Source organism: Lithohypha guttulata (genome assembly GCF_036872675.1).
Source record: "Lithohypha guttulata strain CCFEE 5908 chromosome Unknown scaffold_9, whole genome shotgun sequence".
Classification (NCBI taxonomy): Eukaryota; Fungi; Ascomycota; class Eurotiomycetes; order Chaetothyriales; family Trichomeriaceae; genus Lithohypha; species Lithohypha guttulata.
In genome coordinates this window covers 19787-45221 of record NW_027042758.1, presented here as the reverse complement: position 1 = coordinate 45221, position 25435 = coordinate 19787, and the positions used below count along the sequence as shown (strand labels likewise).

The 25435-nt window shown below is 49.5% G+C and overlaps 10 protein-coding genes across 10 annotated transcripts; 4 read left to right on the top strand and 6 right to left on the bottom strand.

Moving 5' to 3' along the window:
* Window positions 1–134: 134 nt before the first annotated feature.
* On the top strand, window positions 135–793 carry LTR64_008366 (uncharacterized protein; the record flags this gene model as incomplete). Its single annotated transcript, XM_064902681.1, has 2 exons — window positions 135–582; window positions 669–793. 2 exons carry the CDS (start codon window positions 135–137, stop codon window positions 791–793), a joined length of 573 nt encoding a protein of 190 aa, XP_064750820.1.
* Window positions 794–1065: 272 nt separating this feature from the next.
* LTR64_008365 (uncharacterized protein) lies at window positions 1066–2770 on the bottom strand (the record flags this gene model as incomplete). The annotated part of the gene is made up of 2 exons (XM_064902680.1): window positions 1066–1534; window positions 1608–2770. The coding sequence occupies 2 exons, from the start codon at window positions 2768–2770 to the stop codon at window positions 1066–1068; spliced, it is 1632 nt and encodes a 543-aa protein (XP_064750819.1).
* Window positions 2771–3749: 979 nt separating this feature from the next.
* Window positions 3750–5100, bottom strand: LTR64_008364 (uncharacterized protein; the record flags this gene model as incomplete). The annotated part of the gene is made up of 2 exons (XM_064902679.1): window positions 3750–4489; window positions 4542–5100. 2 exons carry the CDS (start codon window positions 5098–5100, stop codon window positions 3750–3752), a joined length of 1299 nt encoding a protein of 432 aa, XP_064750818.1.
* A 465-nt stretch (window positions 5101–5565) lies between these two features.
* MDM12_2 (Mitochondrial distribution and morphology protein 12) lies at window positions 5566–6891 on the bottom strand (the record flags this gene model as incomplete). Its single annotated transcript, XM_064902678.1, has 1 exon — window positions 5566–6891. The coding sequence occupies one exon, from the start codon at window positions 6889–6891 to the stop codon at window positions 5566–5568; it is 1326 nt and encodes a 441-aa protein (XP_064750817.1).
* Window positions 6892–12014: 5123 nt separating this feature from the next.
* On the bottom strand, window positions 12015–14087 carry LTR64_008362 (uncharacterized protein; the record flags this gene model as incomplete). The annotated part of the gene is made up of 1 exon (XM_064902677.1): window positions 12015–14087. One exon carries the CDS (start codon window positions 14085–14087, stop codon window positions 12015–12017), a length of 2073 nt encoding a protein of 690 aa, XP_064750816.1.
* A 1381-nt stretch (window positions 14088–15468) lies between these two features.
* On the top strand, window positions 15469–16302 carry LTR64_008361 (uncharacterized protein; the record flags this gene model as incomplete). The annotated part of the gene is made up of 1 exon (XM_064902676.1): window positions 15469–16302. One exon carries the CDS (start codon window positions 15469–15471, stop codon window positions 16300–16302), a length of 834 nt encoding a protein of 277 aa, XP_064750815.1.
* A 139-nt stretch (window positions 16303–16441) lies between these two features.
* On the bottom strand, window positions 16442–17272 carry LTR64_008360 (uncharacterized protein; the record flags this gene model as incomplete). The annotated part of the gene is made up of 1 exon (XM_064902675.1): window positions 16442–17272. One exon carries the CDS (start codon window positions 17270–17272, stop codon window positions 16442–16444), a length of 831 nt encoding a protein of 276 aa, XP_064750814.1.
* Window positions 17273–18038: 766 nt separating this feature from the next.
* On the top strand, window positions 18039–18503 carry LTR64_008359 (uncharacterized protein; the record flags this gene model as incomplete). The annotated part of the gene is made up of 2 exons (XM_064902674.1): window positions 18039–18198; window positions 18235–18503. The coding sequence occupies 2 exons, from the start codon at window positions 18039–18041 to the stop codon at window positions 18501–18503; spliced, it is 429 nt and encodes a 142-aa protein (XP_064750813.1).
* A 347-nt stretch (window positions 18504–18850) lies between these two features.
* On the bottom strand, window positions 18851–20758 carry IMD1 (inosine-5'-monophosphate dehydrogenase; the record flags this gene model as incomplete). The annotated part of the gene is made up of 3 exons (XM_064902673.1): window positions 18851–19995; window positions 20192–20500; window positions 20554–20758. 3 exons carry the CDS (start codon window positions 20756–20758, stop codon window positions 18851–18853), a joined length of 1659 nt encoding a protein of 552 aa, XP_064750812.1.
* Window positions 20759–21548: 790 nt separating this feature from the next.
* On the top strand, window positions 21549–25139 carry LTR64_008357 (uncharacterized protein; the record flags this gene model as incomplete). Its single annotated transcript, XM_064902672.1, has 1 exon — window positions 21549–25139. The coding sequence occupies one exon, from the start codon at window positions 21549–21551 to the stop codon at window positions 25137–25139; it is 3591 nt and encodes a 1196-aa protein (XP_064750811.1).
* Between the last annotated feature and the right edge of the window lie 296 nt (window positions 25140–25435).

Sequence of the window (25435 nt, the reverse complement as noted above, 5' to 3'; positions counted from 1 at the left end):
AAGAATTGGCCGCCAGCGAGCCAAAGTTGATGTACCTCTCCCGACTGCTCTAGGAGGGTCGTCTAGGAGCGGAGCACCTTCGCGGCAAAACAATGATCTTTGTGAATTAGCCCCGGGAGCAGGCTAAGGTTCTGATGTTCCTAAAAGCCCTGAACATCAAGACACTTTATATCCCCCCCGGTTCGACGCAAGATGAAATCAGCGAGGTCGTTAACCGCTGGAACGACCCTCAGGACGCCCACGAGGTGATCGTGTTATCCTCTCGGACCGCCGCCTTGGGGCCTAACCTCCACAAGGCGTGCCATCGCCTCGTGGTGTACAGCATGCCGGAGAACATTAATCTGTTGAACCAGATCATTGGCCGTGTCCACCGTCTGGGGCAGACGAGGGACCAGTACATCTGGCTGCTCTCGCAAGATGCCAGCTACGATCAGATTCTACACGCCAAAGCCATCAACAAATTCTTGGTGCAAGTCCTCGGCGACTCCAAGATTGAATCTTTCATGACCGACCCGGAGACCAAGAGTTCGGTGCTCGCCGCCGCCTACAAGGCTCAACTCGATCGAGGTCAGGCCCACCGTGGTGAGGTCGAAGAAATCGATGGAACGACCCCAACGACACCTACGCCAAGCCTAAAACTGAAGCTGGAGTATTCTATAAAACTTCAGTCAAGGACAACGATCTTGCACCATTGAGGGACACACAACTGCTTCTCTTTGGTCTCGACAAAGAGGGGACCAAGGAGGGGAAAGATCAACTATTAGCACCATTCTCAACATTGCCGCTTCAATGAGTGTTTTCTGCTGCCGCTCTCGAGCGACGAAGGCGACAACGAGGAGGACGCTCACAATTGCTGTGATCATGAACTAATCGAGGTTATGGGTGACCATGTTCTGTTTGAGAATCCAACGAGCAGCAAGCGAATTTCAGTTGAGACTACATAGCCACGCAATATGAAGTTCTTGCAAGATTTGCCTTTCTCACATTCTCACAAAACGAGAACAATATCTTCGCCCACGACAACATATACTGAATCAAGTTATCCTCGCACTCCAACGACTCACTTCAGACACCTCTCTCCATGCAATACTTCCGAACCTCCTTTTCCAATCTCGCCTTCTGCTCCTCCACAACTTCCATAATCTCCTTCACAACCTTCTTCTCTGTTCCGCTCACTCCTTCCTCCAACTCCTCGCCACCACCACCATGGAACATACCCTCCTCCACCAACGCCATCAACCCACTATCCCTATATACCCCCTCCATTAACTCCATCACCGCGCTCAACTGATTCGGCAACCACGTCACGATCGGACTTCCACCAGTAGCAACAGGATACTTCGTCCGTTTAATGATGTACTCACGCACGAACATCCAGTGACGCCAGCGGAAGGAGCGAATGTGGTTGAGGACGCGGAGGTAGAGGATCGCGAGGCGAGGGGATGTTGTTGTGAGGAAGGAGCGAGTGTTGAGGATATTCGCTTTGGATTCGGTCCAGTTGAGGAGGGAGCGTTGCGATTCGGGACGGTATTCACTGTGAGCAAGGTGTTGGGTTAGCCATGTTATGTATTGACATCTAGGACACAGCAGTATTGATCGAGACTTACCGAAACTCTCTCAAGATGTCCGTCAAAGGATTTTTCGGCATCGGTACCTGACAAAGATTGTCCAATAGTGGAATGATGCTGTCGTTTGCACCACTTTCACCCCTGAAATCGACTGGCTTGTCACCGAAACATCCTTCATACACCACACCGTCGGGAAAGAGTGGCTGAGAAGTAATGCCGAAGATGAACGTGCGATACGTGGTGTAGTCTTTCGGTCGAGAGTTTGCCCACATCCGCTCCATGTTCGCTTCGATCTTTGACATTTGTGCCAGGATCAGGCTTAGTGCTTCTTCGATCTTGCTGACCTGCTTAGTCTTTTCCGTCACACCCGATTTCGCTAGTATCTCAATACCATCCATCACCTCAACAACGCCCTTGATCAACGGTCCCGTCAATGAAACCATATGCACATGTGTCAAGATAAATCCTGCCTCCGAGCTTGCCGGGTCAAGTCCCTTCTCAAAAGCCCTCACCAATCGAATATTGTCATACACCTCATGTCCTAGCGCCGGATCTTCAAGGTAGTAATTATACAGCGCATACGATGCAGCATAGGACATGAACGGTGGTATCGCCAGAATCTCAGCAAGTTTCACTAGCGGTCGAGCGATACATGCAGGAAGTTTGGAACGACCATAGCCATACTCTGCTGGTCCAGGAGCGGAGTATGATGAAGTACTACCATCTGGAATGACACCTGCAATTCTTCGCTCGTTCCATGTTTTCCAGCACGGTTCAAGGAGGTAACCTGATGCAAGAAAACTGTAGTCGCGAAAAAGGGCAGTGATGACATGGAGGTCGAGCTTCCCTGTCCCTGCGACTCTAAGCTCGTCGATGTGCTCAGTCAGGTCAAGCAATGCTTCACCAGAGTCGATGACCTCTCCGAATGTGTAAGTGCCTAGAAGACCTGGCGCGCCATCTAGCTTTTGAACTGGCATGACTTCGACGAGCTTCTGAACTGCTGAGAATGTGGCAGGGAGGTCCTTGATAGGGAGTGCAGTTGGAAGGAAGCCAGTCACTGCATTGACTGTGAAGGGGTCGAAGGAATGAGGAAGGGTGTTGGGGTCTTCATAGAAGTGTGGAAAGGCCTCTTTGAAGGATGGCAGTGGAGGCGAGCTGTCCTTCGGTGAGGAAGGAGCGGAAGTATCGAGGTATGGTGGCATCTTGAGTCGATTAGCAGCGAAGTTGCAGCTGGTGAGCGGTCAAGAAGCTTAGACAGAATATTAGAAAGTCAGGCACGATTCTAGTAATCAACAGATATCAATATACTCGAAGTTCCCAGCACTACTCTTGCTTCAATCACATACACACATGTTCTTATACCTCGAGGCCGGTTCTAATTCCGGCCAATGACGAGTATAGATAGGAGAAGCCCATTTTCCATTACTCACGTCCTATCCAGCCCCTCTTTTGCAGAGGACAGTATTGCCTAAAACAGAGCTTGGCTGCGGCCATATCGTTGCACAGTTAATCTGCTCCTTTAATATGCTGGACGTTCTTCTGCACTCGGAGTCAGCAACAGGAGGAGCACTCCAGCGGATCTTGGCACTTCGTTTCGCAAAACGCGAAGCACGGCGAGGTGGCTGGAAGCAGAGCATCAACATAGAAGCACACATGCTCAGTGAACGACGTCCGTCTATGCTGATTCAGCACAATCCATGCCATCACTTGACTCGACCTCCTCACTTCGAAGGTTGTGCTCGTTGTCCTGCTGTGGTGTGATTGGTCTGGCCGGAATTCAGTTTGAGTTCTAGCTCGTGCTCTCATTGGTGTGGCCGGAACTCGTACCGGCCTTGCACTAAACCTGTTCGAGGAGAGTTCGTGGTTCATGTGGCACGAAGCTCATCTGACTGTTTGGGTGAGGAGGCGTTATCTCAGTGTGTATGTGTGTAGTGTGTATCGTGAGAAAGATTCAAAGACGATAGAGCGCCGCCGAGGATGGAGTGTGATGAGGTGCATGGGAGAATGAGCAGCATTTTCAACGTGTTCTTGTACTGCCAAGACATCCTTCAGTTTGCGTGGGAAGGTCGAACTGAGCTAACAATGTTGAATTCTGTTCGAAGTAATTAGAATTGTCATTATCCAGCAAGCACAATCATTCTACGTATTCAAAAGATCCGACCAACCACCAATACCATCAGATCAGACATAAGCATTATTTCCACCCACAGCAACCGTGAACAACGTCGGATCGCCAGCGTGCACCTCACCAGACTGATCCGCTCCACCACTCGGCTGCACATCGTCATAAGGGAATGCATACCCCTTACCATCGAGATTTGCCTGATGTACAATTCTCGAATAATGATTCGTAATCGGATTTTGATAGTAGAGGTTCGAGGGCGCAGGAATGGAGTTCGTCAACAACAGTGTCGATCTATTGAATGCTGCCGCCAAGCGCGGTATTATCGCATTGGTTTGTGCGTTCGAGCCTGTAGCGAAGGGACCAGTCGAACAACTGAAGATGTCCTGAGTGCTAGGACGAGGAAATTGGGAACCACTGAAATTGAAGACATCGCCAGCAGCGCGAGCTCGAACGACTCCAGATGCGGCTTGTGTGTCTATTGCAAGTTCCTCAGACTGGAATCTAGAATAGACTTCATTCACATAGCCGTCGTAGTAACCCGCGAATAGTCCTGGATTGGTCACCAGGCCTTGGTTAGGACTCAGTACTCGCAGGACTTGGTTGGTGCCAGTGCGGTTCACAATGAGCTGGTCCCAGCCTCGACCATCTGCTTGTTGCTGTTGTCGCATACCATCTGCGACTCGTTGAAGACCATCGACTGCCATGCCGGAGACATGACTTGTGCCACTATTCACAGTATTCAATGTCAATGCGATAGGAATGCTGACGAAGTCGACATAGCTGATATTAGCATACACTAAAAAGGGTCAGTAAGTCCGATGCTCCTACAAAGCACTCGTCAAGCTTACACTGATCGCTGTTGAATGTGAATTCAGCAAAGCCCCAATTGACTTGCGCATTCGGATCTGAGGGATTGGTGACCGAGGGCTCAACCAAAGCAGGTCCAGGGTTGAGCTTGAACTCAATAGGTTGATTAATGGAAAACCAAATTCTGCCACCAGCAATTCGAGGAATCTGTGCTTGAATCGTACTTCCTGGTCCGCCTAGTCTGATGGCAACGTCTGCACCCAAGGGCTGCATGATCTGACCAGGTGAGGCCGGAAAATATGGAGTGACCGCATCTGAGCGTAGCAGGAACCAAGCATTGCCATTATCGATAGCACGACCTGTCACATATGCGAAGACAGTATTTGAATTAGTTTGGTTCTGCAATGCAATTGTCAGTTGACCAGTAGTCGTTGCTGAAGTGGTAGCAAGTGGGACTTGGGCTGATTGTAGGGCTTTCTGTTGCAGCGGCGGCGGTTGCTGCTGTTGTTGTAGTGGTTGTTGACCTGCAGGCGCTTGCTGGGGGTTGGCGCCAGTTCGCGATGATCTGCGGCGCTGCAGAAATGATCTTAGTCGGTTCATGGTGGCTTGAGTAGTACAATGATCCTGAAGGAGTGAAGCTTCGGAGGACAAACCATCATTGATGTATAGCCGGCAGTCCTCACTACGTAGTATGCTGGAATCACACGGTTTGTCGCAGCGTGTGATGGATTTGTTGGTGAAGATGAGCGAGATAGGTAAGCGCTGCAATTGCATGACGTCAAGGTAATCTCCATTTCCTTCATATCCACCGCCCACGGACTACACAAATCAACTGCGATTATCCCATCAATGGTTGACGTAAATATCCTGCTGATGAGTGTGAAGCCAGGAAACGACGACAACGCTTCCCAACTGTTCCGTCTTTCGTAGCTTGGCATTGGCAGAACATGAAGCTGCATCTGTTCACTAGCAATGTGTCTGCGCCTGATTCGCGTGCAGCGCGTCACAACGCCTGGCAAGCTGCCTTTGTAGATCTCGTGATGAATGCCTTGCTGGTCCTGTGTCCTAGACCAAGAATGTCCAGAAACTTGGAAACACAAATTCCTCTTCGAAGATTGTACGTACCTGCTCCAGAACGAAGGCTTCGACCTTGCCGACATTCTTGAGTACTTGCTTGCCATTTTCTTGACGTCCAATCTCCGTCTCCACTTGCATTTCTCGCAAAAGACTCTTGATGGTCGATTTCCTACCAGTTGGTTTTTGTGGCACAGTCTCATTGTCAAAAGTACTCCCGACTAATGTCTCCGCATCTTCTGGGTCAAGGAAACAAAAGTGCATTTTGTTTCTGATATAAGCGAGGATTGCAACCCCATCGAAGGACACGCCAGTGATCGACAGTTTGAGCGGTATCTTCACAAAACTTGGCATAGGGTAGTCGAGCATAATCTCAGCAGTCAGTGTCATTCGCACATCACCTGAATACACGACATGCGCGACGACTTGCAGATCCGTGGGAGAGCCGACTTCGGCTGACGGTGGTGTAGCTTCCGCGAGCAGATCTGAAGAGACATCATCACTGACCTTTTCAGTCGGTAGATAGCCTACAGGTCGCCTCACAGGCGACGAGGGATATAGTGGAGAGCCTAGTTCAGGTGAGGAAACACTGCCTGCCGTCCGAGGACGATTTGAAGACTTGTCCTGATGAGCATTGAATTCCAAATTCCCTTGACGACTCTCGAGCAGGCTTGCGTGTTGTGCTTGCTGATCTCTGAGCCATGCATGTGTAGCGAAAGGACCACCTGCTACCGCCGCAAGTGGAGTCTGAACGCCAGACAATCCTCCTACCGGAAGGTGAAAATAGCCCATATTCGAGGTACCTCCAGGTATACCAGGTGTTCCACTGCGAGCAAATGATCCTGGATGAGAATCATTTGGAATACAAGTCTGGTCACGGAGAATTGAGGCTGCTGAACCGAGGGTGGACAGGGGTGCTGAGGCATGGCTTGTGCCACCTTGGAGATGAAGGGCGGCAACTCTATTATGTAGCTCGGTGGAGTTTAGACTGCTAGTAGTTGTTGGGCCGTAGTCTGCAGCAGCCCTGGAGGAATTACGAGCCACTAATTCGATCGGAGATTTCTCAGACTGTTCCAGCTCCTCATCTTCCTCTCCTTCATCCTCCTCGTAAAAGTCAGGCAGTGGATCGCAGATGTCTTTGATCTCTATCTCAGGACTGACGGAGCCGAATTCAAAGGAATGAACATGAACAGCGCTAATAAATCGAGGTAGGGCGATCTGTTGAAACTTGGCGTGGATGAATGAGCGAATAGTCTCGGCTAGAGCTTCTCCATCAGACCCGGACGTGACTTGATCCCATGCGATATCGACGGACATGACACGAAGCAGTCTATACTGCTAGACAGCTGACTATCAAATTCGAAGATGAGATGGTGTGTTGAACGCTGCTCGCGGTGAAAAGGACGACGTCAAAAGGACAGTCAGCGCTGCCAAGTGGCCAGGTTCACGTTTTCACCAATCAACAGTTCTATTGTGGAGCCACTCTCGAATGCAGCACCGTTAGACTAACTGCTAACACAGCTACTTTCGCTCACTACTTTACTGCCATGCTCGAACACCGCGGACCACAAGGGACCTGCCGAGTTCGCCGAGAGTATATACTAGTGTCCGGTGCAAGCGAGGTTCTCTCGGCAAGTAGGAGCTAAACAATCTCATCTATTTGAGTAGTTGTCACATGGTCCCAGGTTGCTGCAGGTCCAGGACATGTCTCCTTTCGGGCTTGCGTACACACTACGCTGATATGCGGCACAATTCCACGTGCATAACGTTGAGAGGACATCGATTCCGACTTGAACGAAACAGCCAGTTGAGCTAGATTGAACGCCAAAGATAGGCACTTCGTAACATCGAGGATGGCTGAAGCGATTCTCCACGCAAAATCCATCCCTGCAGAGCATACCCACTTTCGACCTCTTCCAAATACTTTGCTTGATAGCATGATAAGGCGTATATGTACAAAAATTGAGGAGCACGATAGCTCCGAAATAGCCTCCCGATCTACCATTATATCCCACACTTGCGTATGTCGTAGAAAGAACGGGCAGGCGGCCTGGTGATTGAGACATCTGGTGTTGGACTTCGTTAGCTGATGTAAGTTGTACCATTACATAGCTCGTGAGATGGGTTTTGCCTGTCAATAGATTAGAGAAGCTCAAGCATTGAATAAAAGTTGCTACCTCATCGAGCTGTTTCATTTTTTCGCTTGTCCAGCATGCTGGTGACAGCCGCCTTGCTTGTCTTCACATATGATTCTCGTGCCTCCGGGCAGTTGACAGCTTCCTGCTCCTTTGCATGCAGAAGGCATCATCTTCTCCACCGTCACAACTGGTTTACCACCATGGAGGTGGGCGCATTCGAGCCATTTTCGCCTGTACTCTGTGCACATGTTGAGCGAATATTGTAGTACCGTATTTTGAAAATCAAGTGACGTTGCAGGTCGATCGGGCGAGAAATTCGACGAAATTAATGGAACGGCACATGAGATGTCTGTTCAGCATTATAAACAGCTGTGTGTCCTGGTCGGAAGGGTGTAGTAATGTCCACAGCAGCGTACCTGATCTTTGGGAATATAGACATAATCGAAAAGTCTCAATGCTGGAATTTGTTGCAAGCGAGAATTGCAGGTAGGGTCGGGTATTCTACTTGAGCTTGATTCGAAATATGTGGATGCTTGTCGACAGTTGAGGTCACACAACATGGGACAAGCGTGTACGGACCGGAACGAGCGTATATGCACATCGCATGGAGCGAAGAATTTAGCTTGACTCATGTCTGTGAGAGTTTGCTGCCTGTTTAGCTCTGAATTAGCTAAGTTCGCTTTGTGTACTTTTTGCTCCTACCTACATAGCGTTGTGGGTCCGTAACTCCAGAAAAATTCGGCGTCATGTTGCTGGAAGAGAATAACCATGCCACCTGTCCGTCACTCATGTCACACAGTATCGTCTGCAGCACATCAAACTCGATGCAGACTCGTGAGACATTCTGCAGCTGTCAATCAACAAGCACATGCACTAACGCTCCAGTCGAACGTACCTTGCGGATGATGTGTATCTTCTAAAGTAAACCGAGCATCAAATTCACTGAAATGTGCCTACAGCGGCCATCACAATACAGCCTCAACGCCATGTCAATCACGAGCAGTGACACGCACTCTGTCCTTCAAACAGGCCGTGACCATGTACAGCTGTGCCGCAGCATCACGATGAATGGTTGAGAGCTCAAGAAATGAACGTCGCGAATGCGTGGTTTGTCGTTTGATTGAATGAACAAGGGCGCTTATGCGTGAGCATGGGTGGCTCTCAGCTCCAGGTGGCGTTCTAAATCATGGTTTCGACCTATAGGAGGAAATGCGAATAGAGGACAAGAACCACCAACGCTGGACGTTGTGGCATTGTTCATGGACGTCCTTCCTTGTTGTCGATGAGTCCGCGAGTTGAAAGCAGGATCGAGCGTGGCAGGCTGTAATGGAACACGAGTCTATCGCCTACCACGGCGTGACGATTTGCCGATTGGGGGATTTCGACAGTTGTTGCAGCTCTTTGGACAAAGAAAAATATTGCTCTGTCGTAGCCTGATGAATGGTTGCCACAGGAGACATCCCTATATCGTTGGCTGAGTTGATAGAGCGTATTATATCCAGGTTTGGTTAGCATGGAAGGGACGTGCGCTTCATGCCGCCTTCCCTGGTTTTGTGAAACGTAACATGCATCAATCTTCAGGTCAAGCTTTATCTATTACACAGAATGGTCTCTCCACGATTTTGACAGCTGTCATCGATCGCTGTCAAAGGCTGCTTGCCTTTTCTGTGCTATATGGAATAGACTGCAAGCAATGTTTGCTGGAAACAAACGTGCTGCATGGAGAATCGCGCAGACGCGTCTTCGATTTTGCGCACACCCGGCGAACCTGCCCTCTGAAAACAGTCCTTACTCTTCCGGAAATGGAAGCCACCTAGCCGGGCGCACCTGCTCCCAGCAATCATGGCTTTCAACGATCTCGACCGACCAGAGATGTCTCGAATTGCTCACACGCATACGTGTGGCTTCGACGATCGAGAGATTGCGGGTACGATCAATGGTGATCCAATGGTGTAAACAGCCTTTCCAATGCGGACTCCAAATCTTCGACAAGACGCAGGGCACGAAAGGTGCAGAAGGCACAAAAGGCACGAGCCAGGAACGCAGCTTGAAGTCTATCGCTTCAACACGGCTGCTGGCCGCTATGAAGCCAATCAGAATGGACTTATACCCTGCGTGCCATCAACGATAAGTTGTTTGGCACATACAATACATTGACGCTGAACGGGCGGATAGCTATAACTGACTGCCTATCCGCCTGGAACGGGTTCTGCCGCCATGAGCGTGCTCCACATGCAGGACGTCGAGAACGTCGCTGCCAGCTGAAGAAACGGTGTATCCAATGGATTTTGTTCGCAAATCATGGCCACAAGTACGCAATTCAGTCTTGAAACAAGCTCTTCCATTCCTCACGTCACAGCTCAGAAAAGTGAATCGAGCAATCTGACCTGGCAGCTGATCGAGCAAAGACGTACTGACGTACACCACGCGACCTGTCACCAGCATTGCCTGAAACGGATTCTCGAACAACTCAGAATAAAGGCTGGCCAATCAGGACTTTGGATCTACAGAAACTAGGCCTCGGCTTTCCATCTGTACCCGTCCTTGCCAACGTTCGGACAGAAGGCTTCGAATTTTGAGGACAAAGAAGTGAGAATTACCGGCGTCATACATCGCTTCGCTTCCGTGCATATTCATTGTCAGCACCCTCCTTGAAAGGGTTGGAATATAAAACAAGCTAATGCCTCGAGCTCTTCGTTACATCTTCACCTCGAAGTTCGGACCACTGCAATACAGAAAAGCTGTGACCTCAGACCTCCTCTCACAACCTTTTTCAAAACCTTAAGGAACCTCAGCACTACATCATCTCTACACCCACCACGTATTCTACTCATAAACGCCAGTTCTTTGGATCACAAAGCCGAAACTCTTTGTCCAGCTCATCAAGTGAAAATCGCTTACATAACCTCACACAATCAATCACCATCTCCCACACAGTTCACTACAAGATGTCTGCCTCCTCGTCATTCAAGTTTCTCCCTCTCAACCCAACTCTTCATGAGAATGCCGTCCTTGTTGACGAGGCAAAAGATGCCGACACCACCAGCACACCACAGTCACTGGCAGAGAAGTCACTTGACCTCGACGTCGTCGAGAAGACTCGACGATCAAGCTCTTCCGCCAGTGCCGAATCACTACCTGGTGATGTCGTCAGTCAGGTTGCAAAGGGACAGTTTCTCAAGCTAGGACAGTAAATGCTGTGAATTGACTGTAGCACGCCTGAAAGGGTAATGGTTGATTACTGAAGCTGGCGCTACGTCAAGCCATGGGTTCAACTGCGTTTGGGCATTTTTTTGATGGAAGCGACATGCAAGTGAACGAGTACGCAGGGTCAGGCGTTCTTAAGCATGCTCTTTTTCTTTTTGGTTTCATTCATCAGTCCAGCGACGATGCAATGGGGGGTTCAGTCAGCATGACTTACGACGATTATGGTTAATCTTCATGTGCAGACCCGAATCGTAATTGTTCTTTACAAGATGTTTTATATACCTTAAAAATGAGATGTTCTATCGCGTTCTACACATTCATGCTCAATCTTGTCGGACATTCCTGTTGTTCTCTCCCACTCTCTCACACACATCTTCTATCGTCTCTTATCATTTCTTCCACTCTCCTCCGAGCCTTCCTCACTCTGTCCTTTCCACTCCATTCTCTCCCCTCTCATCCTATCTCAACTCTTCCCTTCGTCTGAGTTACCTTCTTCACCTCACCTACTCAACTCCCTGCCCTAAAACACACCATCACCTCTACGTGTCCACGATTCGGGAAGAGCCGCTGGTCCACCAATTCCAAGGTCTTCTTTGTCCAGGTCAACCCGGTGTGATCTCAGAAGCACGGATCAATATAACCAATGAGAGGCAATCGTGGTTCCGAGAGTTCGGGCAAGAGCCGAGAAGCGAGGTTAGGGAGATAGGGTGTTTGCTACAAGGATAATGGGTAGAGATGTGGTCTTGTGTGATGGAAGGAGTGGAGATGCTTTAACAGGTGTCAGCAATGGTATCCTGCTGATAATTTTAGAGTGCTTATTATGCTTGTATCCAAAATGCTCTGCTTGTGAATGAAATATCAATTCACTCTGTGCAACACTACCTGGCAGTGTGGCTATATTAAGAATAAGTAGATACTGCATCACTTCGCTAGATCAAGCTCCGATACTCCTAGCTTAATGTCCTTCATCTCATTGAGGTTTTCCTCGACCCACCAATCACGAATACTCTTTCTCCTTAACGCCTCGCCAACAACACTTTTGCATAATGCAAATCTCGGACTGATGGGACATCCACCAGGAAAAGAACGACAGTGCTACTCCGTTTTCTTCCCATCCAGTGTTGGCCCACTACTTGTGGGCACGGCTGTTGTACCATTAGGTGCCTCCGCCTCCTTCTCAATGTCTCGTGGTTGAGTGCCAGAGCTAGCATTTGTTCTCTGTCGTGTTGTGCTTGGTTCAGCATGTGCTCGGCTGCGAGTCGCGGCTAGGGCTACCATGGAATGACTATCATCGTTGTCATCATCGCTTCCGCTAGTCTCTGCCTCGGTAGGCTTCCTCTTCATTGTCGGAGCGAATTTCGATTTCTCTCGCAGTTTGCGACCGTATAGGTAGAAGAGAACTGGAATAGGAACCAAAAAAGCAGAAAAGGCGCCAAGTAGTGTTCCTGCGTACTGTATGCCTAGTCCATTGAACATCTGCCGAGCAAAAAGTGGAAAGCCAGCCGCGGCAATCGATCTAAGAAAGGTATTGGCTGCAATGACGGAAGCCGCAAACATCAAGTAGCTGTCGACCAGATAGTTGAAACAGCAGATGAAGATTGCAAGTAGACCGAAACCCGTAAACAGACCAGAGAGGGTTGGCACGATCCAATGAATAGACCTTGTATAGCCAGTCCAGCCAAACCAGAACAAGCCGAGAGAGAACAGAACACCTCCAGCTATGACTGGTGGAAGACGCCACTCTGGGATTGGAATGCCACCATTCGCCTCTAGCTTCTTGTTGTAGTTCCTGGAATCGTAGATGATGTATGCTGCGACGAGGAAGATACCAACCATAATGCCAAAGAATGGTAGACCACCTACTCCAGGATTCATGCCGTGCACTCCTTGGAAGACAAGTGGATAAGCAGTCAAGAAGAGGTATAGGAGACCGTAAATGAAGGACATATAAATAGTCAAAAGGAGTACGACAGGCTCTGTAAAGAGCAGACGCAATGGTCGACTCAAATTCTTGGTGACCAATTCGCCGAGGTCGACTTCGACTTCTTCCTGCTTTGCATGAATGCCCCAATTCTTCGTTCTTCGGCGTAGCTCTGATGCCTTTCCGACCAACACAACTGGAGGGTAGGACTCAACCAGGAAGAAGACATTCAGCACGACGGATAGGACGCCCATGAGAGCAGGAATATAGACGTTCCATCTCCAACCAACTCCAGACATTTGGACAAACCCACCAATGAAAGGTGCTAGCATGGGGCCCAGGAATACAGTGGCTGAGAATAGTACGATAGCAGGACCTCGTTGTGTATTGTCGAACATGTCAGAGAAAGCTGCTGCAACAATGGAAAGAGGAGCTGAGCCAAAGACACCAGTGAAAAACCTGCAAATGAAAAAGGTCTGTAGGTTGAAAGCTGTCGCGGTACCAAAGTTGAAAACAGTGAATCCAAACATGCCGATCACAATAGGCAGTTTGCGACCTCTCAACTCCGATAACGGGCCCCAGCATAGAGGACCAAAGGCGTAGCCGAGCACATACAGCGATGTGCCTAGTGTGGCCACTTCGACACTGATGCCCCAGTATACAGCGAAGGCTTGTGTCGAGGCGGAGAATAGAGACGAGGTGAAAGTAGAGCTTAGAGCAGTATATGCCAATACCATTGCTATGTTCAGCTTTTTCTTGAAAGGCCAGTTCTGCGGATGCAATGGATCGTCCGGACCGTCAAACTCGACCACATAGTCTTCATAGGGCGGTAGATCTGGAGGATACTGTTTACCGCCGCCAAAGTTGGGTAATGGTTTCCCATACTCTTTCGTGCCTGTGGTACCGACGGTTGCGACGTGTTGTAGACGATGGGTTTCTATGCGATGATCTTCGAGAGGATGTGTCTTCGTTCTCGCGGCTCGGGTCTCGGTCCTACCAGCACTCGCAGCCGTTGCGATCCTGCTCATGCCTTCGCTGGGTGAGGATGATTCATCGTCGGAGTCGTCCGACGAATCCGAATGCCTCGTGGCTTGTCGTTGGATTGGATGAGCTGGTTCTGTATGGAGATCTCGCGATATGTGTGGATGGGACCAGGCTTTCGAGGCTTGTCTCTCTGCTTCTACCGTTTCTCTGTCTACGGGATCCCATTTGCTCGTGTCTCTCGCAGTCTGAGGATTGTACGACATGGTTTCATATAGCAGTCGATGACTGCACCAGTTGAAATAACTATTCTGGTCGTCGTGGGTTACCTGTCAGTAGACTAGAATCGTGTCGCTGTAGCTGCAATACAGTTTATTATGTGGATGGTGATGGAAGTAGTATGATGCCACTAAGCTAAGAGGTTGCCACCACGTATATCTCTATCAGTGTAAAACAAAGCATGATAGCGAGTCGTGTGCGAAGGCGACATGGTCAGCTCCTAAGGATGCATGCAACAGTGAGCCGCGACTGCCATCTTTGTCACTCTTTCCCAACGAATCCTCGCCTTTCGTCGCTGCCGGAGCAAGAATGACGCCCACCAATCCTCGTTCGCAGCTGACTCAGCTGTCTAACTTTTAGCTTTCGAGCCCCAAGAAAGCTTAAAGTATGAATGACATGGCCGAGCACTGGCAGTTCACCTACTTCCGAGCCAACCGTTGCAACAACCATTGTACAGTCTTCCTCTTTCTATGGCGGGGCGCTTTTCATTCCCGTACGGACAGCAAAAGCAAATGCTATAGAACTGGACATCAGGACATTGAAACTTTCCTGTTCCTGTGGCAGACTGGCACATGCTAGTTACAGCAGCACGTTTCTGGAGCAAACTCCGGACGCGTCCGACAGCTTCTGATGCGCTGTAGGAGCTCCAGATTAGCGATGGTCCCATTCCTCCATGATGAGTAATCAGTTTCTATGCATTATCGCAGCTAAGTCAGCACTATCAGTGGTAAAGAGCCTGCTGGTCAGTATGAAAACGATAATTGTTTCGAATTCTGCAGTCCGAATCTTTGCTTTTCCAGTCGGCTGATGAGCTCTCAGCAGGCGATATGTTGCAACATGGACAGCGACAGCTTCTGATGGCCTCTGCCTGTAGCGACGTTCGTGACTCGCCCGTTCATGCTCATAGACGTCCTTTTAGATGCTACAATCTGTTCACTTTGTGAACGATGAATAGCTGTTTCTAATTGACGGCCACCAGATAGAGTACTGACAGTATAGTCGTTTCGTTTTGCCGACTGTAGCAAGACAGAGAGTCAGAGACACCGGCAGCTTTCTATCTGATTTATTGGTGGGTTGAATAAATTCAGTCAAAATTGACTGCCTGGATGAGCTGCGTAAACACAATGCCTTCTTTGCGACAACGACCACAAGTACACCAGGACAATTGCCTGATATGAACGGCTTCAGGGCGTGTTCCAGGTTTGGTTGCAAGCAGGCTATTTGAGAAACGAGCAGTATCCTCTCAAAACACCAGAAAGTAGTTACGTCAACGATGTAATGCTTTCGTTATGTACAGGCTTGATTCAAACCACCGACCTCGAGGCTAGAAATCCTTCACTGCCTCACAGTACATCAACAAGGTAAAGTATGACTGAGTCCAGAAAGACCGCTCCCACCTCAGGCTCAGTGGAAGTAATCCTGGCCGGCCTCCCACGCACCGGCACAACCTCCATGACTCGTGCTCTCGAAATCCTTCTCAAAGGCTCAGTCTTCGATGGCGGAGCAGCATCCTACACAGGCACTTACCAAACACAAAGGAAGCTTCTCGATCTCGCTCAACATTGTCCAACAGATACAACTGAAGACCGCACCTTTGTCCTCAACACTCTCGCTACACTAACACGCGACCACATCGCCACCAGCGACCAACCAGGCTGCTACTTCGTCGAAGAACTTCTCGAGCTGTACCCATCCGCAAAAGTCATTGTTACGACACGCGACTACGATAGCTGGTGGGCAAGCTACAGCACGTTATGGCGAAGTATTCATCAAATCTACGCGTGGACGTGGTTGGACCCTTTCTCACAACTGCGTCGATTCTGTGTCTTCTCCGCCAAGTTCTGGGATCGTGTGCCGCAAGCTGTTGGGCTGGAAGGCCATAGACCGTGGTGGCCAATGGAGAATCATGAAGGATTATACGAGGCACACGCTGAGTATGTGAAGAGGGTGGTGCCTTCAGAGCAGCTGTTTTACTTCAATGTCAAGGATGGTTGGAGGCCGCTTTGTGATATTCTTGGTGTGGATGTGCCTGAGCAGGAACCTTTTCCACATATCTTTCCGAGAGCGTGGTTGGATAAGGGAACGGAGGCTACAGTGGCTAGGTTGAAGAAGAGGCTGGTCCCACTCATTGCAGGTGTTGGTTTGGTTGTCGCACTGGCATCAGGTATTCATATGAGAAATAGCGCTTCGTGGCAAGGATGAAGAAACTCTTTGAGTACGGCGAAGCGTTAGTTCATGTCACGTTCGGATATCCTGCCTCGTATTTGCGTGGGCACGACTGACGTTTGATGTGGCTTCCAGACTCAATCACTGTTGTAAAGCACCACTATAGGCATCTCGCTCAGCACCGACAGAGGATCTCACCGTTCCCAACGACGAAGATTTTATCCTCACACCCATCGATTTCACCATCAGCCCACGCCTTCCACGCTGCACTGGTTCGCTCCAATCCAGCCTGGTCACTAAACCCAAGTTTGACAGCGCTCTTCGCGAAATCGCTGTGCACTGACCTATCCTTCCAACTCAGTGCCCAGTCCGTCGCTCCTTGGCCAGTGAAACACCAGCTATTCCAGCTGACAGTCACCTGCTCCGGTGCCCAACCAGCTTCTCTAGCCCATTGCGGCATGAAGCGACCTGCATTTGGCTCTCCGCCATTAGCACGCGCAACTTTCTGGTAGATGGAGCCCCAAGTGTCGAGCTCTGGCGTACGAGGCTGCCAGATGAAAGAGGCATAATCCGCCTCGCGAGCTGCGACTAGGCCGCCTTTCTTGCAAACGCGCTTCATCTCGTGAAGAACACCGATTGGATCTTTGACGTGTTGTAGTAGTTGATGGCAGAAGACGATGTCAAACTCGCCATCGGAAAAGGTGAGGTTGTTGGCATCGCCAGTTTGGTAAGTTAGATTACTTAGTCCGCGGCTTTCAGTCAGGCTTCGTGCCTGGGACAATATGCCATCAACAGAATCGACACCTAGTACCGAACCTTGCGGTACTAGTGCTGCGAGGTCAGCTGTTATAGTACCAGGTCCACAGCCCAGATCAAGGATTTTGTAGTGTGGTTGAATATGGGGTAGGAGAAAGCCAGCACTGTTGGCGGCTGTGCGGCGAGCGTGTGTTGAGATCACACTGGCATGGTGGCCATGCGAGTATGTTGCCTTCTCCGACTTGGACATTGTGATGACTGGAATGTGCTGTGTTTCGTGAGCCAAGGTAAGTAATGACTCTCGATGATAGATAAGTGGTGTCGGTGTGTGATCGCCTGAGAAGACTTTCAACAGCCTCGGAGTGTTCGCGATGGTAATACCCGACCAGACCAATGAAGACTCGCAACCTATATCGACAATCGTGGATAAGTGTGAGTGGCTTGGCGCTCGACTTCGCTGTGAGGTTCGATTATGCAACAGTGTGTTAATATTAGCACACTCAATATACAAAGTGTCTAGAAGCCACCTCCTGTTGTACAAAGATTATCTGTTTAGAAGACGACTGCCAATCGTGCTCTCCTATTTATTCATTACCAGGTGCAGTACTCCTGGCCGATGTCGGTTGCGGAGAGAGCTCAAGAAGACTTGGCAATATGTGAGACTCGGTTCTTCCACGCGATGTATCGTCATCTGTTGCGTTTAGCTTGTACCGTGTCGTTCATTGCTATGCGTGAAGCCTCCTAAGCTGTGCTTCGTGATATGTAGGCAAGGTGTATACTCGATTGCACCGGAACTTTCAAGTACCAGATTCCTTGGCGCCATGTCGAAGAATCAGCGGTGATGGTCCGAATGACGTGCCCTAAGTTGGGTTTCAAGCAACAGCAGCTGAAAATCGTGGGCTTCTTTCCAGCTTCCCTGGGTGGCGTTCTAGTTTACTGGCAGTCTTCAACTCTTCGAGCCTCTAGTCTTGTAGAGGCACACAAGAACATCCGATGAGCCATGAAAGCGAGCCAGAATGACCGACAAGAGTCTCGCACTCTCACCACGGCCTCACTCGATGCCTCATGTATCAGAGCAGGACGGAGAGTGTATTGACAGCACTCGTGTGGTCGTGCGCACTACATTGAAAGGACCGATAGCGAGATGGAAATTTAGAGAGTCGGTAGTGACAATGCGTGAGAATTTACAAGTTAGGATCCTTGGTTTTCTAGATAATCCACTTATGCCCGAGCCTCAACTCGAGTACCGTACAACCGCGATGTTGCGTGCTTCAAAGAACCTCGCTTTTGGAAAAGTCTATGCCAACTCCAAGTTTTGCGATTCGATGAGCTTCTCGCCGGCAGTACCCGATACCTCGAACAAGCAGGATGAGTTCGACCGACAACATTTGGTGGAAATCCAAATCCCACAGGAAGTGATCGTGGCTCACCAGCAGGCTGGAGGCATCAACTCATGTTTCGAGATCGAGTGTCAAAGATAGGCTAGTGGTGGAAGGGAGGTAGATATCGCACAGAAATACACAAGAGACAGCTGTATTCACAAACAATATTAAAGCTTGCGAGCTTTGAGCTCAAGGCTTTCGAACGAAGCGGCAAAAGCTGCACGAGGAAACGAGCTGCAACACGGAGACGCGTGGGAAACTCAAGCACGGGTTCGGATAGAAAGAGCTTGATGAATTGTGTCATTTTCTACGCCTTTAGATGGCTAGCCTGTTTTCCAAGTGATTGCTAGATGCAAAGACTGACCCCCAACAACTCCAATCAAACACCAATCATAGACTCATCTCGCTCATCACGGGGTATCATATTCATCGCAGGTATTCCCACCTCACGAGTAGAGCTTCTTGTCGTAGCTGTGCAGGCCATGAACATTGCCTTCAGCCATAGCACTGACAGTTCTTAGCTCGAAGCGAATCTTGCTTTGCCTAACATTCTGTCTCAGATTCTTCAAACTGGTCTCGCCCATGTCTTGCAATGAGTGCTGCAGACCAGCGAGAAGGTATGGGACGAACTTCGTAACAGAACCACGATCGGCCACTGAACCACTTACACCTTGTGCAACAAGAACACTAGCAGTTTCTGAGAAGTAGCGTGCAGTACCGGCGCTGGCAGCCTTTGCGTTCTTGGCTGAGCCACCACCTGCTCGTTTGTCTTCCATAGCAGCGATTGAGCCCATGCCTCGGTAGGCTTTGACGAGCTTGCCTTCACTGCTGACAAAGTATTCACCAGGAGATTCTGTTGTGCCTGCGAGCAGACCACCCATCATGACGGTGGAGGCACCCATCGCAAGGCCTTTCACGATGTGGCCAACGTTTTGAATACCACCATCGGCAATGCATGGTACACCGAATTTGGCAGCAAAGGAGGAAACGTTGAAGACAGCAGTAGCCTGTGGTCGTCCGACCGCCATGACTTCCTGCGTGATGCAAGCGCTTCCGCTTCCCATACCAATTCTCAAACCATCAACACCTGCAGCAATCAGAGCTGCTGCCTGCTCTCGAGTCACAACGTTTCCGCCAATAACATCGATAGCAGGATATGTGGCTTTTATGAATTTGATCATCTCGATCTGGAACATACTGTTACCTTGACTGCTGTCAAGTACAACGATATCGAGGCCAGCATCCACCAACTTTTGCAATCTGTTCTTATCGTCTGGTCTTGTTCCAATTGCAGCCGCCGCAATCAGCTGTTTGGAGTGAGGGAGTTTCGAGGCTAGAGGATAATGTAGATTCTTCATCAAATCGGATCGAGAAAGGAGGGAGACTAGATTGCCTTCAGCGTCGACAATTGGTAGCTTTCCTTTCTTCGACTTTCTGAGGACTTCGTTGGCTTCCTCGAGAGTTGTGCCTTGTGGTGCAGTGACCAAGTCGGAGGACATGACCTCGGTCACTTTGCTGGCGGAGTTCCGGTGAAACTGGATATCTCGAGTTGTGATGATACCAATCAGTTTCGATTTGAGTTTGCCGGTTTCTGTGCACGATACCAAGTCAGACAATGCTTCATATATGGTGACAAGTAAGGCGAACAGTGTGAGGTTGCGCATCAGACAGAAATCTCCATGAATGTCCCCATAGCAAGTTCATGCTGCGGATGAACGAAAGTTTAAAAGGGTAAATTGTGTTAAGCATCATTTGAAGCAGATACTGCAAAGAATGTGAGTGCTTACCTGTGACTGGGAAACCGCCAAAACCCCATTGCTCCTTCAGCTCTTGTGCTTCACCAACCGTCGTATCTGGAGAAAGCACGACAGGATCTGAGATGAACCCGTTTTCGTATCTCTTGACTTTCCTGACCATATCTGCTTGCTCATCGGCTGAGCAGTTGTGATGGATGATACCCAAACCTCCAAGTAGGGCCATATGTATAGCCATCTTGTCCTCGGTCACGGTGTCCATAGGTGAAGACAAAAGCGGAGTTTTCAAAGAGATACGTTTCGTTACAGGAGAGTCGAGTGTGACAGCAGATGCCGCAAATCCTGTAGACGATTAATACACCTGTAGCCACAACTTCAAGAACAGGATCGCTTACCAATGTAGCCCGGCAGAACGAGGAAGTCATTGTAAGTTAGAGCACCGTGCTTCTTCGAGTCCAGCAGATCATAGACACTGAGGCCATCTTTGGCCTCGTAGTCCTGCTCAAGGATCTCGAGAGCCTTGGTGTAGTCCATTGGAGGTTGACCAGCACCAAGTAATGGAGCGGCTGAACCGCCAGCGTCGCCATTAAGGATAGGCATGGTCGAGACAAAGTAAAACTTTGCGGGAGAAAGGTGACACAGGTAGCGATGTAAATATTACAGAACAAAGCTATGAGCTGCGTGAGATCGAATCCTTTTCCGAAAGAAAGGAAAAAAGAATCGAGTCTCGAGTCGCTCGACCCAAAATTTTGACCGCTCCCCAAATGTGCCAAGACTTCAGAATCGCGCTATACCGCCGGTCGAGGATCTGTTTACAGCGTATGGCCGGTGTTAGTGAATAGAAACGGCGCAGTGAAAGCAACTCAACGGTTGAAGATAGAACAAACGCACTCGTGACATCCTCCTTAGTGCTTACATGGCCGTAATCGGCCGCGATTATACACTGTGCAGGCAGTCACAAAACTCAAATCTTGCTCAATTAATCATTTCTGCGTACTTGAGTAGTATGACTTCGCACGTCTTTATCCTTCCCGGAACTCGAGTAGTGGTGAATTCGAGCATTCTAACGTGTGGTCGGTGGTAGTATAATATACAGGCATATAATTCATCCATAAGGTTGGTGTGGCTTTGTTTGCGACGACCCCCACATTGCGCCTCTTCAGGTTGAAGTCATCGTTTACTGTTCGTCATTGTGCAGCATTAGCAACGACCACCTGAACGTTGAAAGTTGCTACCACTGACTAGTCTATTGAGCCGTCACTCCATACTATTCTGTAGCTCTATAGCGGGGAAAGGCATTTTGGACTTTCATGTTGTATTCTTCTAGGCTGTTACTTCCTGTCGTTATGAAGGTCGTGTAGTATTAATAATCCTTTCTACTATCTGAACCATGGAAAACCGAGCCAACAGCCACAAGCGATCCAAGTCGTCACGCTTGCTCGGCGCGTTACGTGGCAGTAGCCCCTCCAAGGATAGTGCTTCTGACATCGATTCGCCTACAGACTCTACTGCCTACGAATCACACAGATTAACTCCTACCTCCACTAATATCACTATGGCCTCGAGCAGTCCGGTCGATCGCAGCAGCGACCAGCAAGCCGCCTTTGAGAGCCAAAAGCCTATATCCGCAGGTCTCAGTACCACTCCTTCTATAGAAGATTCCGTGCGGACATTCAAAGTCTACGAAGCGCTCAGAAGCAAAGATTCAGCGACCGTCGCGAAAGCCATACAGGATTCTTCTCCTTCCTCCTCGAATCCGCAACCTGTCCCGGGAACAACCATCCTACATTTAGCCATACAATGTGCCGAGCCTCAGGTTGTGGACAGGGTAATCGACGAAACAAAAGAATTGGACGTAAATGCCCAGGATCGTGATGGCAATACACCTCTTCATTTGGCTGCGCAGTTGGGAAGAGCTTCAGTGGTCAATAAATTACTAGAACAAAAAGGCATCAACGACGCGATCAGCAACAGAACTGGCAAGATTCCTCTGGATTTGGCACGGACACCGGAGATCTTCAGTCAGCTGCAGCTTTTCAGATCTTTGTTCATCGAGTCAAGGGTCAAGCAAATGCATGACGCGGTTCGGAAGCAGAACTACAAAGAACTGGAACGAATCCTGACCGATACACGAACTGAGGCTAGCCTAGACGTCAACGCACTCGAGCTCGCGACCGATCGGGACACAATTGCCAGTGGTGGCACACTTCTGCACGAAGCTGCTCGGAACAAGGATCTACAGCTGGCTCAACTCCTATTACTGCACGGCGCAGACCCGTTCAGGCGAGACAGGAAGGGCAAGCTACCACAAGATGTCACGAAAGATGAGAGAACTAAAGCCATCCTCAAGAAGTCTCCGGCTGCTGCCGCTGCGCAAAGAGGTGTACAGGAGAAGGCCATCCTCGGCAGCAGTCCGAGTGCCCTGCAGGATAAAGAGTCGAGCAAAGATTCTCGTGAAATGAAGGGCTATCTCAAGAAATGGACAAACTATACTGGTGGTTACAAGTTGAGGTGGTTCGTGCTTGAAGATGGAGTCCTGAGCTATTACAAGCATCAGGACGATGCTGGTTCTGCTTGTCGCGGAGCTATTAACATGCGAATCGCTACTTTACACATGGATGCACAAGACAAGACCCGATTTGAGATTCAGGGAAAGTCTTCTGTCAAGTACCACCTAAAGGCAAACCACGTGGTCGAAGCCAAGAGGTGGTTCTGGGCACTGAACAATGCCATTCAATATACTAAAGACGAGGCTAAGGAGGAAAGAAAAACGTTGGATACCGATACAGAGAGTATCCGTAGCAGGCAACCTCAGATCGCTCTTGCTGTACCTGCATCCTCATCCAGAGTCAGCTTCAGGTCGAAGGAAGGGGCTGATGCCCCAGCTTACGACAACCTCAGTGACGCAGGCGACGATTTGCAACGCATCGCCACACATGCCACGGCCACGGCTGAAGGTGAAGAGGACTACGATGGTGACGGTGCGAGCAGCTATGAAGGTCACCAACGCCCTGGTCAAGAAGCTAGAGACTCCTTCGCCATCACCGCACAATCTGCAAAGTTGCAATTAGATCTCCTTGGTAGAGTCGCAGGTGCTCTCAACTCACGTCAGACCCTAAAGCCCGATACTCTGATCTCGGATCCAGACGTGGTGTCAGCATTTAATACCTACGAAACAGCAGTTTCGAGTCTCAATTCCCTTGTCGCAGACCTCTTGAAGATCGCAAAGGACAGGGAAGCCCATTGGCAATACAGGTTAGAACGAGATGCTGATGCAAGAAAGATGTGGGAGGAAAGTATGGCTGCTATTGCCTATGAGCACGAAGACCTCAAGAAATCCATTGCAGTTTCAGAAGACAAACGTAAGAGGACAAAGCGTGCTCTCAAGGAAGCCCTTGAGGGGCAGCCTGGTGTCGCAGCAGAACTACAGGACGAGCCTCAAGCTTTGCCGGCAGAATCTCAAGCTGTCTCATTCGCGGATGCTCGACAGGAGATCAACCAATTCAGTCGCAGGAGATCTTCCACCTTCCGACCTGGTGGCAGACGCAAGTCAGTGATTGCACAATACACAAACGTCAGCGACTCCGAATCTGGCGATGACGACGAGTTCTTTGACGCCATCGACGCTGGAGAAATAGAAGTGGTCTCACCAGAGCTCATGTCTCCACCTCCAATCGAGGCTCCCAAGGCTGTCGAGGTCAATCCTATGGATAGCGTTGTCGACGAGAAGCTCGATCCTAGAACTACCAAACAGAGAGAGATTGAACCATCATACAAAGGATACGAGGCCGGTGTGAGAAAGAGACTCAAGCTTGATGCTGATAACAGACCGAAAATATCACTATGGGGTATTCTGAAATCTATGATTGGCAAGGACATGACTAAGATGACTCTGCCCGTGTCTTTCAATGAACCCACCTCACTCCTATATCGTGTTGCGGAAGATATGGAGTATGCTGATTTACTCGACATTGCAGCTGATCGCACCAACTCGCTCGAAAGATTGGCTTATGTTGCAGGCTTCGCCGCATCCGAGTATGCCAGCACGATCGGTCGTGTTGCAAAACCATTCAACCCGCTTCTGGGAGAGACTTTCGAATATGTACGACCAGACAAAGGCTACCGCTTCTTCATCGAACAGGTCAGCCACCATCCTCCTGTTGGTGCTGCGTATGCTGAGAGTGCTCGATGGGAGTACTATGGTGAGAGTGCTGTCAAGACCAAGTTTCAAGGAAAGTCCTTCGATGCCAATCCACTAGGTACTTGGTTCCTAAAACTGAGGTTGCAAGATGGAAAAGAAGAGCTCTACACTTGGAAGAAAGTTACGACTACTGTTATCGGCATCATTACTGGCAATCCTACAGTAGACAACTACGGTCCCATGCAAATCAAGAATTGGATGACTGGCGAAGCCTGCCTTCTCGACTTCAGAGCCCGAGGCTGGCGAGAGAGTTCGGCCTACCACGTCGTTGGTAAAGTCACGGACAAGAGTGGAGTAACCAAGTGGTCAATCGGCGGTCGCTGGAACGACAAAATATACGCTCGGATCACCGAAGGTTTTGAAGACGAAGCTATTGGCGAGGGCAAAACCAAAGCAGGTGCTAATCAAGCCATTCTTCTCTGGCAAGCCGGTGAACGTCCAGCTGGTATTCCATTCAACTTGACGCCCTTCGCAGTCACATTCAACGACGACAACCCAACCCTAAAAACCTGGCTCGCACCTACAGACTCACGTCTACGACCAGACCAACGCGCAATGGAAGATGGTCAATATGACAAGGCAGCAGAGGAGAAGAATCGTGTTGAAGAGAAGCAAAGAGCTGCAAGACGCATGCGCGAAGCCGCAGGCGAGGAGTGGAAGCCGAAGTTCTTCTCGCAGCAAAAGCATCCTGTTACTGGGGAGTCATACTGGCAGTTCAATGGCGATTACTGGAAGAGGAGACAGAATCACGATTGGAGTATCAGTGACGAGATCTTCTGAGTGTTGATACAATAACTTCATTAGCAGATGCCCCGATCGTAGCACCAAGGTATTTCTACCAAATTCATTATTACCAACCAATTATCTTTTAGGGTCATCAGTCTGAAGAAAGACGACGCCTCTGTTCTTGCCAAACTTCTCCTATCCTATCATCCTCAATCCATTACTCCACTCATACTGACTCCTTCCTTCGACTCGTGAATGACAGACTACCTATACGCCACAACCACAATTGTTTTCCGCAATCGACCATAGGGTTTGGAAAACAGGGGTTCCCGTTCGATCACCCGTACTTA